Source organism: Dama dama, chromosome 18 (assembly GCF_033118175.1).
Source record: "Dama dama isolate Ldn47 chromosome 18, ASM3311817v1, whole genome shotgun sequence".
NCBI classification, from domain to species: domain Eukaryota; kingdom Metazoa; phylum Chordata; class Mammalia; order Artiodactyla; family Cervidae; genus Dama; species Dama dama.
This window is the reverse complement of record NC_083698.1, coordinates 15,221,411-15,235,794: the sequence shown is the minus strand read 5'-3', so window position 1 is coordinate 15,235,794 and position 14,384 is coordinate 15,221,411. Positions and strand designations below refer to the sequence as shown.

General features: G+C 35.5%; 1 protein-coding gene across 1 annotated transcript in view; it reads right to left on the bottom strand.

The window, feature by feature from the left end:
* GLCCI1 (glucocorticoid induced 1) overlaps positions 1–14,384 on the bottom strand; it is a 117,283-nt gene that overhangs the window by 25,818 nt on the left and 77,081 nt on the right. Inside the window, exons 4-5 of the mRNA XM_061164959.1 lie at positions 5,806–5,922; positions 1,372–1,524 (exon numbers count right to left, since the gene is read on the bottom strand). Coding sequence (XP_061020942.1) covers positions 1,372–1,524; positions 5,806–5,922 — 270 coding nt within the window. The remainder of the gene's footprint in view (positions 1–1,371; positions 1,525–5,805; positions 5,923–14,384) is intronic.

Genomic DNA, 14,384 nt, shown 5'->3' with positions numbered 1-14,384 from the left:
AAGGTTTTTTACATCAATTTTATAAATATAAAATCATGTGAATTTTGAGATGAACTCTAAATCAGTTTTAAAACCTATACATTATTTGAAGGAATCAGATACACATTTGACATAAATCACATTTTAGTTTTAAAAAACCATCAGAGAGATAATTAAGCCAAAGGCTACTTGATGTTTTCTTTTGTTGAATATACCTTTAAAATGTGGTCAAATATAGGTTCATGTGCAGCAGTGTCCAGATTTCTATTCTGGGACAGAGATAGTTTATAAAGTATTTTTTATTAATTCAAATGGATGCAAGACTTAAGTATATGTGAAAACTAACACCATAAAACCCTAAGAGGAAAACACAAAACTAAATCATTGTAACCTTAGATTAGGCAATATTTTCTTAGATATGAACAGTGAAAAAGACAGCCCACAGAATGGGAGGTATTTTCAAATCATCTATCTAATAAGGACTTTTTATCTAGAAAGTAAGAACTTTAGACCTTTTACATTTCAATAGTAAAAAACCTAATTTTGAAATAGGGCAAATAATCTAAATAGTTTTCCAAGTAAGATATACAGTGGTCAACACCATAATAAGGTACCACTTCACACCCACCAGAATGGCTATAATAAAAAAGGTAATTACAAGTGTTGTTGAATATGGGGAAATCTGAACTTTCATACACTGCTGGTGGGGATGTAAAATGATACAGAGTGGCTACTTTGGAAAACAATCTGGCAGTTTCTCAAAAGGTTAATCAAGGAGTTACCATACTAGCAATTTCACTTCTAGGTATATACTCAAGAGAAATGAAAACCTCACATTCACCCAAACACTTCTATATAAAGGTTTTTCACAGCAGCATTATTTTTAACAGACAAAAAGTAGAAATAATACAAATGTTCATCAATTAATGACTGGATAATAAAATCTGTATGAGTGCATATTGTTTGGCAATAAAAAGGAATAAAGTATAGATACATGCTACACTATAAATGAACCTTAGTTCAGCCTTAAAAACATTAGTCTGAGTGAAAAAGGCCTGATACAAGGGCCATGTATTGCATGACTACATGTACATGAAATACCTAGAACAGGCCAGTTAATAGACAAAGTACATTAGTGGTTGTCTCACTGGAGGAAAAGGAAGAGATGACTGTTAAAAGGTATGGAGTTTCTTTTGAGGGTGATGAAAAAGCTATAAAGTTGATTGTGGTATTGACTGAGTAACTGTGAACATGCAAAAACCACTGTACGCTTTTAATGGGTAAATCGTATGGTATGTGAATTATATCTAATACAGCTGTAACAAAAAAGAAGACTGAGACAGTTCACAGTATTAAAGAAAAAAGGGATTCAAACATCCCATGTACCCTTACCTTGGACACGTCCTCCTTCCCATTATTTTCTTTAATGAATACCTTTTCTAATTCGGGACTTATTCCTTCTACATTGCAGGGCACACGTGAAACAGATGATTTTGGCACAGATATATTTGACAGCGGCATAGGGACTGATCTTGATCCAGCAGCCTACAAAACACAAGGTAAGGTGGAATCAAATTATTTGTGGATGAAGAAATTGTGAACTGAAGAGCAAGGTAAATCTTAAAACAGGAACTCAGTGAGCAGTTATTTTGACATTTCAAATACAATATAAATTCAGGTATACATATAGCAATTTAGTTTCCAAAGTAAGAAGGTAAAAATTACAGTCAAAATAATCCTTTATGAAAGTGTAAAGCTATAATTGTAAACTGTATACATTTTTTCAGCAGAATATCAGAATCCTCTGTACTGTTTTTTTATTCATTTTTCTGTTTTTACTGAAAAAGCACAGTTGGAATCATGTAAACTGAATGTATCATGTGACTCCAGCTCTGCTCTATGCTTATGTGTGTGTGTGTTTAAATGATTTGTTTCCCACACTGTGGCAATCACCATCTAGTATTTTTCATTTCTACTTTATCCAAAATTTAAGAAAACCTTTTGGATTACTAAGTAGTATGGCAACAATATCATGATAAGTTCTATAACACTCACTCAACAGCTTTAAGGCTGTTTTCAAAAGTCCTTTGCAGGACTTGTCAAAAATTAATACCCCTCACAGCTGTCCTGTGGGAGGTACCATAAAGTGGAAGTCAAGCCTGATGATTCTCAAGGAACTTAAAGGACACAAAGGAAATTAAAAACATAAAGATGAACAAGGAAAAAGAAAAATAATATGATCTGTACCTTAATCTGAATGGTTAAAGTTGATACATATGATTCACAATGAAGTAGGCGGCTAGGCACTGATTAAATGAATATTTCCCACACACATGCTAGGCTCCTGCTATTTGTGAATTGCTGCCTGCGAACATCCTTTGTCTCATATTAACGTATGCGCTTTTTTCATATTGAAGTTGTAACTCTTTGTCATTCATTTGCTGTTTACTTTAGTATGAAATATCTTTCTTCCAGTACTTTTATGGTTTTTCATATTTAAATATTTAACCTATCATGATTTATTTTTCTGTATGTTATAAAGTAGTATTTTTTCCCACATGGTAATAAAACTGCCCCAACATTTCTCTTTGGATTCTATATTTGATTTCCTTAAAGTGTTATCTGACAATCTCTATTTAGAGATCCACTTTAACTGCTATAATTTTACAACAATTACATTTTGCATTCTGGTAGGGATTTTGCATTTTCAGTAGGGAAAGCCTTTTTCACTCTCTTCTTTCACTTTCATCAAGAGGCTCTTTAGTTCCTCTTCACTTTCTGCCATAAGGGTGGTGTCATCTGCATATCTGAGGTTATTGATATTTCCCCTTGCAATCTTGATTCCAGCTTGTGTTTCATCCAGCCTGGCATTTTGCATGATGTACTCTGCATATAAGTTAAATAAGCGGGGTGACAATATAGAGCCTTGTTGTTCTCCTTTCCCAGTGTGGAACCAGTCCATTGTTCCATGTCCAGTTCTAACTGCTGCTTCTTGACATGCATACAGGTTCCACAGGAGGCAGGTAAGGTGACCACAGGCAGGTAGGTATCAGACCTGCCTCCTAAGGTCTGATATTCCCTCTCTTGCAGAATTTTCCACAGTTTGTTGTGATCCACAAAGTCAAAGGCTTTAGTGTAGTCTATGAAGCAGAAGTCGATGTTTTTCTGGAATTCTCTTGCTTTTTCTGTGATCCAATGCATGTTGGCAATTTGATTTCTGGTTCCTCTGCCTTTCCTAAATCCAGCTTGAAAAAGTGGGAATTCTCGGTTCACATACTATTGAAGCCTAGCTTGGAGAATTTTGAGCATTACTTTGCTAGCATGCGAGATGAGTGCAAGTGTGTGGAAGTTTATTCTTTGGCATTGCCCTGTTCCAGTCCTGTGGCCACTGCTGAGTTTTCCAAATTTGTTCATCTGTATGGACCTGTTATATCCTTTGTAATAAGCAAGTAAATGTATTTCCCTGAGTTTTTTGAGCCCTTACAGCAAGTTACTGAACCTGAAGTCAGAGCTGTCAGAATCCCTTCTTTATTACTGGTAGGTCAAAAGTACAGATGATGACCTGGAACTTTCAACTGGCATCTGACGAGGGGCAGTTTCATGGAGCGGAGTTCTTAATCTGTGGGGTCGGTGCTAACTCCAGGTAGTCAGTGTTGTAACTGAATTGTGGGATGCCTGGTTGGTGTCTGGAGAGTTGGAGAATTCCTTGGTGTGGAAAAAACCCCATGCGTTTGGTGTCAGTAATGTTATAAGTAGAAGGAACAGTATTTAACGTTTACTAGTACAGGAGAAAATAATAGATTTCTATGTATTTATATCTTACACATTTATTAAGTTCTCAATCTTTTTATTGTGAAAAATTATAATCATAATTAACAGAATAACTAATAGGTGTACATAATCCAGCTCCAAAACTTATTAACAGTTTCTAATCTTACTTCATCTAAACATCCACTTGCTTTTGCTCTTGGAGTATTAGCACACATTCTAGACTTCATATTTCATCTATAAGTATTTCAGTACGTATAGCAAGATAATTATTTTTAGACATAACCACAATGCCAAAAAAAATGTAAATTGGGAACAAGTGTATAAATCTTTTCTTGTTAATCAGTAAGTCCACAGATATACAGGAAAGGTGCTTGAAATAAATGAATAAGAATGAATAGTATATTAATTCTACCAGATTGACAAGAAAAAAAGGAAGGCATATGTGAATTTTCTCTTGAAATGTCTGCAGTGTTGGTTTTACAGCTCTGATGAGGTATAATTGATATACAATAAAATCCTCCCATTTTAATATGCAATTCTTTGAGCTTTGTAAATGTATAGAGTCATCCAATTATCAGTATAATTGCATTTCAGAAACTTCTATCATCCAAAAAAAAGTCTCTAGGGCTTTTCTACAGTCAGCTTTTCTAATACTTTTCAAAAAGGCAACATTTTGCCTTTTTGAAGATGTAAGGTCATATAGCCTTTTGCTTCTGACTTCTTTAACTGGCATGATGTTTTGAGATTCAGCCATGTTGTCATAAATACCATCAGTTCCTTCTTTTTACTGCTGAATAGTATTACACCATATGGATGTATGAAGTGTTGTTTATCCATTCACCAGTTCATGGATATTTGCTGCTTTCCATGTTTTGAGTTTTATAAATGCTGCTGCCATGAACATTGGTATAGATGTCACTGTGTAGACATTATGTTTTATTTCTCATGGACAGATACCAAAGAATAGAATTTCTGAGCTGTATGGTCTGTGTATGTTAACTTCTTCAGAAAATGCCAAACTTCTTTCCAGAGTAGCTGTACCGTTTTGTGTTCCCACCAGCGACGTGTAGTTGTTCTGACTGTTTCACATCCTCATCAACACTTGGTACTGCCAGTATTTCCCATTTCAGCCATCCTACCATTAGTTTTAATAGTTTAGCAAATTCACTTTAGTTTTCTAAATATACAACAATATCATAAATAGTGATAACACTTCTTTTTCTTACTGCTCTGTCTAGGACCTTTAAACGAGTAGCAAATAACATCAGTAATTACAGACATCTATGACTTAACTTTTATTTCAAACAGAAATACTTTCAGTTTTTTACTGTCAGGATCTCACCACATTTGCAGGTAGTTCCATTAGGAAGTATCCTATTTTAAAATAAGTTTATCACATATGGATACTCAGTTTTTATCAAGTATTATTCAGCATCAGCTTTGACTTTCTGATGCAATGAACTAACAATACATTTCCTAATGTTGAATCATCCTTACATTTGTGAAATTAAACCCCTAATTAAATTTTTTTTTGATACGCAACTTGGGCTGCTTCTGCTATACTACTATATTTGATTTACTAAAATTTACATTAATATTTGTAAGTAAATTTAGAATATCATTTCCTAAATTTTGTTCCATAGGATATATCAGTACAAGTTTGGCAGGGTGGGGGGACAAAAGCACTAATTCTCAATTTCTTCATAAGTAAAGTGGGGTAAAATATACAAAGCGACACAGAGATAGATGGGTTAAGGTACTATTAGAAGATTAAATAAGAAAATGCCCAGAGTTGCTTAGTCAGTGAATGAGCTAGGATTTCAGTCCAGGACAGTATCAATCATCCTTGAAACCATTATACTCTGTTATGTCTATTATTAAAAGATTATACATATGGCTAAAAGAAAAACATTTTTTTTTATAAAAAAACATTGTAATTTAATCAAGCTAGAGATATACATTAATTTTTTTTGAATCCTAAAAGGATGGATGCTTCCTTACAGTGAACCCTTAGAAAGTAATTATTCCAATCTGGACAACGAGTTGTTAGCCTACCTGAGTGTGACTGATTGCTATGTGGTTGCCATGGAGAGGTGACTGACGGTCCTTCTCCTTACTGTGCCGACTACTCTGTTTACTGCGTTGTAGTTGCTGCCTCAGTTTGGCAATCTGCTTTGGGGAGAGGGAAAGAGAAGGAAGAAGAGAACAAAAGTGAATACCAAGCTTTAAGCATTTACTTTTTTAAGTTTGGATATTAAAAAATAAAAATTTTATCAAAGATTTCAAGAAGAGATATTTCATTACAGTGATTTATTCTCCAATTTTTAATAGTTGAAACCATTGAAAATAAGAAATATGTGCTACAAATGCTTCACTTATGCAATTTAAATAGTGTTGTCAGTAAATACATAGACTAAATTTCCCCAGATTATTTCATATTTTACCTTTGTAACACCAGAGACTTCTTCCCTTCTAAGCATTTTTTCTATGGTGTAAAACTAGTATTTCATATGCCTACTGATTAAAGTCAAATCCAATCTCCTAATATATAGGGACCACATTAGTTTCTAAGTTCCCATCTTATATAAACAAAATTGATCTGGTATACTAATTTCTGAACATTAAAAAAAAAAAAATCCCGTGGTGTAAATCCTTATGGCATTTAACATTAGTTACTTGTATTTAACATCTTACTATATATTACTTTTAGTCACAAAATTTTTACTTTCCAGCTTTATTGAGATATAAGTGACATATAACATTGTGTAAGTTAAGGTGTACAACATGTTGATTTGCTGCTATTTTATATTGCAAAATGATGCTACTATAGCATAATAGCTCTACCCCATTACATAATTTGAGATTTATTCTCCTAGCAACTTTGAAGTAATTACACTATTAATAACTATAGTCAAAATTCTATACTTTAGATCCCCAGAACTCATCCACCCTGTAACTGAATGTGAACCCTGTTGTTATGCACCATTTCCTATATCCTTCAGTCCCTAGCAACCACCACTCAACACTCAGTTTCTCTGAGTTTGGCTTTTCTTCTCTGGTATCACAAAGAAGTGATACCATACAATATTTGTCTTTCTCTGACTGATTTACTTCACTTAGCATAATGCCCTCAGGGTTCATCTATATTGTTTACAAAACGCAGGATTTCCTTCTTCCTCATTGCTGAATATATATGTCACATCTTCTTTATCCACTTACTCACTGACAGACACTTGGCCATAGTGACATACATTTGAAAACAAATGTAACTTAGAAGTATTTTCCTAAATGGAATAGTAATACTCCAAGGCTTAAGAGAAAAGTCATTTCTATAATATGGCTTGGAATTCATCAAAACTATTAATATATTTTAGGTGCTATATAATCATCTTAAACTGTGCCAGACCATAAGGAAAGTATACCTGAGCATTTTCAAAGGGAATCATTAGCAATTTGGGGCAAGTTACTTAATATTTTCCTTGTAGATGATGACATGAATCAATTAGTAGGTACTTCTTGAACGCCTACAATGAGCCCAATTTTATGTTACTTACAAGGCAAAGTGCCAGTACAAAGTAAAGTCTGTAAAATATATTTTTTTTCTCAAAGAGATGTTAGCAAAATGCTTACCTTGAATAACCATGGCAATAAAAAGCAAAATAGACAGTTGCTATTAAAGCCTATAAATGTTCAAGGGGAAAAGCATATGGATTGCTGGGAAATTTTATTTTTACCTGTGGCAGAAGAGAAGCAGCATGGAAGAAAATAGAGAACCTAAAAGAAAATCTACATTTTTCCTTTTAAGTAAGATCCTTAGTCTCTTCTAGTGTTTTGAATCTCTTTGTAGCTTTAAGGACATCACATACAATTTCCTTACAAAGATATACAAATGAGATTGTCTATGTTAATATTTGTGTTCCTTGCTCTCTGTTGAAATGACATCATTTTCTTCTAGAGAATATTAATTTTCCTGAGAAGAAGGATCAAACTTAGTTGGTAATCATTATAAATCAAAATTGTACAAGTTATTTAATTAGGACAGTGGTATAAAATTAAGTGGTTTCTGAGTAGTTTTAGGGGTGTTTCAAAACTGGCATTTTGAAGAGCTTGTAAAGAAAAGCCCATAATGCTTACAGATTAATCAAAGCAGTGTGTACTTTTTCATTTTTAAAATAATCTTTAAAAAATAAATAAAAATAATCTGAAAACTGATCAATCCTAATCACTCTCTTTTTAAAGGGCTTTGAGATATCATAATAAACCAGAAGTTTTTGTTCTTTAACATACCACTCTTTAACATAATGATACACATCCTACTTTGCTTGGAATACCAACTTACACTATGCAACCTTATAGTTTCCACATAATACTGTTTATCTCTGGATTATAACATAGTTATGCTTTTGTTTACAAATTAGAGATTACAGTAAAAGGGAAGCCCATCTTACTAGATGTATAATCAAAACATTACAACTCTTACTCAGGAACCATGTAGAATGAAAGCAGGGTATAATAAACCTTCCTTTGCTTCAGAATGTAAGAGATTCCTGTGTTTACTTACACGACATTCAGAAGAGTGGCTTACCTATATAACAACCACAAATATTCTTGCCTTCTATACTTTCACTTAGAATCCTCCTTCTCTTCTCCCTTGGATGCTCAAGAGCCCATGGTTATCCAAAGCCATCTCTTCTCCCTAACCTCAGCACTAGTAGACACAAAGCTATCTCTGGGAGGAAGGGGCCGATGTGTGTGTTAGTTACTCAGTCGTGTCCGACTATTTGTGACCCCATAGACTGTAGCCCGCCAGGCTCTTCTGTCCATGGAATTCTCCAGGCACAAATACTGGAGTGGGTTGCCATTCCCTTCTCCAGGGGATCTTCCCGACCCAGGGGTCGAACCCACGTCTCCTGCAATGCAGGCAGATTCTTTACCATCTGAGCTACCAGGGAAGCCCCAGGAAGGGGCTGAGGGAGTTATAATTTCCACTCTACAGTCATACACCCCCTCCTGCCTAAGACACCCTCTCTAGACAATCTCATGTTCCAATGTGTCACACAAAGCTCTTAGCTCTCACTTCAGTGAATCTACTCACCCTGGTTACTACAGTGAAACTCGCATACAACCTTCCTTTATAAAGGGAACCCTGAGTTATACTAACTGGATTTCTTAAACTACAGATGAATCTTACTTGTGTTTCTAAATATTCATTAGCAATGCTTAAGAAAAAAATTAAGAATGGACCTTGAGGGTATTATACTAAGTGAAATAAGTCAGATGAAAAAAGTTAAACACTGGATGAAGCTCACTTATATACGGAATCTGAAAATAAACACACAAAAAAAACAACTCAGAGAACAGCTTGCTGGTTGCCAGGGGCAGAAAATGGGTGAGAGTGGTCAAAAGGTAAAAGCGTTCAGTTATAAGATGAGTAAATTTTGGGGTGTAATGGATAGCATTGTGACTATAGTTAATAACACTCTATCGTATATTTGACAGTTGCTATGAGAATAGATCTTAAAAGTTCCTAACCACACATACAAAAATTATAAAATTATGAGGTGATGGATGTGTTTACTAACCTTCTTGTGGTAATCACTTTACAATATATACATATATCAAATTATTATGCTGCATATACCACAAGCTTGTATGATGTTATAAGTCAATTATACCTCAATAAAACTTAAACAAAAAAAAAAATTAAGAGGGAAGGAGAGAGAAGCATTCTCTAAACATGAAAGGGATCTTAAGCACATGAGCTCTGACATTTTACAAAGTCAGGGAATAAGTACCCCGAGGTCACAAAGAAGAAATAATAATTGTAGAGAGAAGAATTATCATAAATATTCACTAAGAAAGATGGTAACGATAACCCTATATGCAAAACAGAAAAAGAGACACAGATGTACAGAACAGACTTTGGGACTCTGTGGGAGAAGGCGAGGGTGGGATGTTCTGAGAGAACAGCATTGAAACAAGTATACTATCAAGGGTGAAACAGATCACCAGCTCAGGTTGGATGCATGAGACAAGTGCTCAGGGCTGGTGCACTGGGAAGACCCAGAGGGATGGGATGGGGAGGGAGGCAGGAGGGGGGATCGGGATGGGGAACACATGTAAATCCATGGCTGATTCATGTCAATGTATGGCAAAAACCACTACAATACTGTAAAGTAATTGGTCTCTAACTAATAAAAATAAATGATAAAAAAATAAATAAATTGTATTTTTAAAAAAGAAATGACTAAAATATTTGTGGAATTAGATGAAGAAAAATTAAGAGACTGGTCCCACTCAAAATCTAAGAACTGGGAACACATTTTACTGTACATTTTTTGGAAACCTGGTCATATCACCCTTGTTTATTTGTAATTTTTGTCCTGATAGTTTCTCCCATTATTGTTAACACTTAAAAAAAACAAAAACAAAAAAACCCCCCTAAACTCTAAGCTTCAAAATACCAGTCGAGTATTTTTGCCTCAGGTACTGAAAAGAAGGAAGGGACAGAGGGTAATATTTCTTAGAATGAATTCTATTCTATAGTAGGCAGGGAACTGAGAAATCTTTAATCAGACTAAGTAGATGCAGTAGGAACAGAAGCAAGCTCCTGGAGCTTTTGAAAAAGAAGAAAAAATGAGATGAGAGATAGATTAACACCAGGAAAATGGCACTCTGCCACTCGTATTTATATTATTATAAGATAAAATATTTTATATTTTGTTCTCATTCATTTTTCAATAAAAACATATGAGATAAATGCTATTATTATCCTCACTTTATAGGTGAGGAAACTGAGGGGCAGGAAGGTTAGTTTGTTGAAAGCCACACAGTCAGGTGGTGAAATAAGTATATGAACTTAAGGAAGTGGAATTCCAGAGTTTGTTCTCTTAATCACTATTCTATATTGCCTAAACAATCAAATTAATAGCTCACAAGGAGAGAAAGAATCTTACAAAAAGTAAGACAGACATATAAATAGGAAAACATACAAATGACGACAGCTGAGCTGTTAAAAGACCAAAAACAATTACTAAAGATATTAATCCAATAAATTTTCCTGAAAATACAGTTTGAGAAGTTATAAATCTCAAGCTGTTATTCCTTTTTATATGAAAAAGAGAATACGTGACAAACTTTAGAGCTTACAAAGATCAATGTCTCAAAAGGAAGGTTCTGCAGTCTAAAAACAAAGTTTACATACTATATCCTTTGACAGTGTTCAAAGGAATTTAAAAAGCAACAGTACCTACTGCAACACTAAAAGTAAAATTTTAAACTTCTTTTTACTTAAATATGAACAAATCATGCTGTTTTCCTTTGTTCTTTCATTTTCCAAAAGATAAATTAGCTAATAAAAAAAAATTTTTTTTTAAATTAGCTAATGAAACAATTGGGGCTTCCATGGTGGCTCAGATGGTAAAGAATCTGCCTGCAATGCAGGAGACCCAGGTTGGATCCCTGGGTCAGGAAGATACTCTGGAGGGAGAAGGGAATGACAACCCACTCCAGTATTCTTGCCTGGAGAATTACATGGACAGAGGAGCCTAGTGGACTATAGTTCGAAAGGACTATTCATTCAGTCCTCTGATATCCAAATGCACACACATAGGCATATGTGTGTACAAATGTGCATATATAAAGAACACACAGATGTGTAAGCACATACATATGCATAGGGAGCTGTCACCTGCACACACATCACCAGTACACACGCATGCCCACGTGCAGACTCACAGAAACCCCCACCCCAGAACAGATATTTCCATATACAGATTTATCTCCACAGATACAGCTAGCTTTGGGACACTTTAGTTTTGATACAGAAATTTATTTACCAATAAGGTATATTTGTCAACAGAGGAATGCTGATAATAATATCAGACTAACATTGAGAAAAAAGTTCATAAAACAACTAGATTGCACAGACACACTGAAACCGTTTTACAGATGAGGAAGCACTTTAAAAAATAAAGTATCTTTCCCAAGGTCAGTTAGTCAGTCAGCTCAGTCGCTCAGTCGCGTCCGACTCCTTGCAACCCCATGAACCGCAGTGCACCAGGCCTCCCTGTCCATCAACAACTCCTGGAGTCCACCCAAACTCATGTCCATTGAGTCAGTGATGCCATCCAACCATCTTATCCCCTGTCGTCCCTTTCTCCTCCTGCCCTCAATCTTTCCCAGCATCAGGGTCTTTTCTAATGAGTCAGCTCTTCTCATCAGGTGGCCAAAGTACTGGAGTTTCAGCTTCAACATCAGTCCTTCCAATGAACACCCAGGACTGATCTCCTTTAGGATGGACTGGTTGGATCTCCTTGCAGTCCAAGGGACTCTCAAGAGTCTTCTCCAACACCACACTTCAAAAGCATCAATTCTTCGGCGCTCAGCTTTCCTTATAGTGCAACTCTCACATCCATACATGACTACTGGAAAAAACATAGCCTTGACTAGACAGACCTTTGTTGACAAAGTAATGTCTCTGCTTTTTAATATGCTGTCTAGGTTGGTTATAACTTTCCTTCCAAGGAGTTAGGCGTCTTTTAATTTGGTAACACAACTAATAAATGGCAGACCCAGTCCTTTAGCCTTTAGTTCATAATCTCTTTCTATTAGCTACCAATGCTACTGAAAGTAGTACTACATTAATGTTCACAAATAACTACTAATGTATTGGCTCATAATCTCAACCACTTCGCAAAGTAACTTCCTTTCTTAATGCTGGAGATATTGCAAGACGTGAAATTGCAGCAAAGATGAACAAAACATTTGATGTAGCAATTAACTGACTACATACTAACTTATTGATATATTTCTTTTTCAGTAGCAGTTTGATGACCCTAAATACCATTCTTATTGGTCCAATTTTAAATAAGGAAAATATGACATCTTTACAATTCAATTTATTGTGAACTCAGAATTTACTGGATGAGCATTTGTACTTTTAAGGTTTTACCACATAATTAAATAAAAATTCTTCAGAATGTTGTCTTTTAGGTCCAGAGAAAATATTACTGCAGTTATTTTCCTCTAGTATGGTATGATAAAATAATTCTTTTTAAATAGCAAAAGTTAACAGAACATTAGGGCAGAAGTTATACTATTAGTAATGATTATGAGGAAACTTTTATTTTTCTTACTGAAAAAAGAAAGACCCCAACAATATCTGTTAATCACTATTTGATCAGAAACAAGAAATGTCCCTAATCATTTCACTTAGAGAAAAACTATCCCAAGTAATAAGAGAGCTTATCGATGAGATGAAGAAGCAACCTATGATTTTTTTCTTATATCCACTGAAGAACTTAAAAATACTCACTTTTTAAACTTATCTTTATCAAAATCAGAAACAATGTAAAAGAGTCAAAACAACGATAGGGTAATATCATTTATATTCTGTCTGAGAACGTCGCCCTCTGGGATAGAGAGTAGGTTTACTTACTCCTTACTATTAATATAAAAACAGTGGATTCTCCAAGTTCTGTTTCTCTACTGTAATGTGATCTATTATATGTGCAGGCATCCACTTAGACCCTCTCCATCACCCCCACTGGGGTTTACAGGAACTAATGCAAACTCAATAGTCTTGTTACTTGCTATGCTGTAAATAATAAAGTCCATTGTCTCTAAACCATGAGCCTCATGGCTTCTGCCAGCATCCATGAACTAGTAAAAGGCTAACTTATTAGGCTGTCAATAGAAAAAATAAAATCCAAGATGTTAACCTATGTATTTCCTCTTTTGCCTCAAATGAAGAGAAAGGAGTTTTAATGGAACATATTGGAAAGACTGATTGTTCCTCACAGATAAAAGGACATGACAAACTGGAATCTGACTCCCACTCCTGATACCGATGATAATGTTGAGCTAGGATGATGAAGATTTACTGTTGCATCAGAGTCAGCCTCAACTCCCAGGTATTAACCAGATTTTTTAAACGTGCGAGTTCCTCAGTAAACATCTGGGAAATTTGATAGTGAGAGTCCCAGTGGAGGGCTGGCTTAGGTTCTACCTAGGAGGCCTACCCCAAAGGGTAAACAGAACTCAACCCTGGAGAAACTGAACATTATTTCTAGAATTCTAGAGGCTTTGGAGAAAGTCGGATAGAACCATAGGAAAGAGATATGCAGCAACAAGGGATGTCCAAAGAACCCAAGAAATTACAAAAGGAAGTCAGTTTCAAAAATCTGTCAAGACCAGGCAATAGAAAGGGACCTTATAACAGTACCAGCAAGTAGGAACATTTCTGTTCCCCTTATCTCCCCACAGGGATTCCCTGGTGATTCAGGTGGTAAAGAATCCGCCTGCAGTGCAGGAGACCTGGGTTTGATCCCTGGGTCGGGAAGATCCCCTGGAGGAGGGCAGGCTACCCACTCCAATATTCTCGCCTGGAGAATTCTATGGACAGGGGAGGCTGGAGAGCTACACAGTTTATGGTGTCACAAAGAGTCAGACACGACTGAGCAACTAACACAAAACTACCTCTCCACCTCTCCCCTAAGCTCCAACTCCAGAGGCTCAGATGCAGTAGCTATGGAGTTAGGACAAAGGTAAGCAAAAAAGACAAAAGGAGCTTTCAGGTTTCCTTCCCTCAGGAAGCCACTCAGTGGTAGTATGCCCTAGCTAGAAGAAGAGCG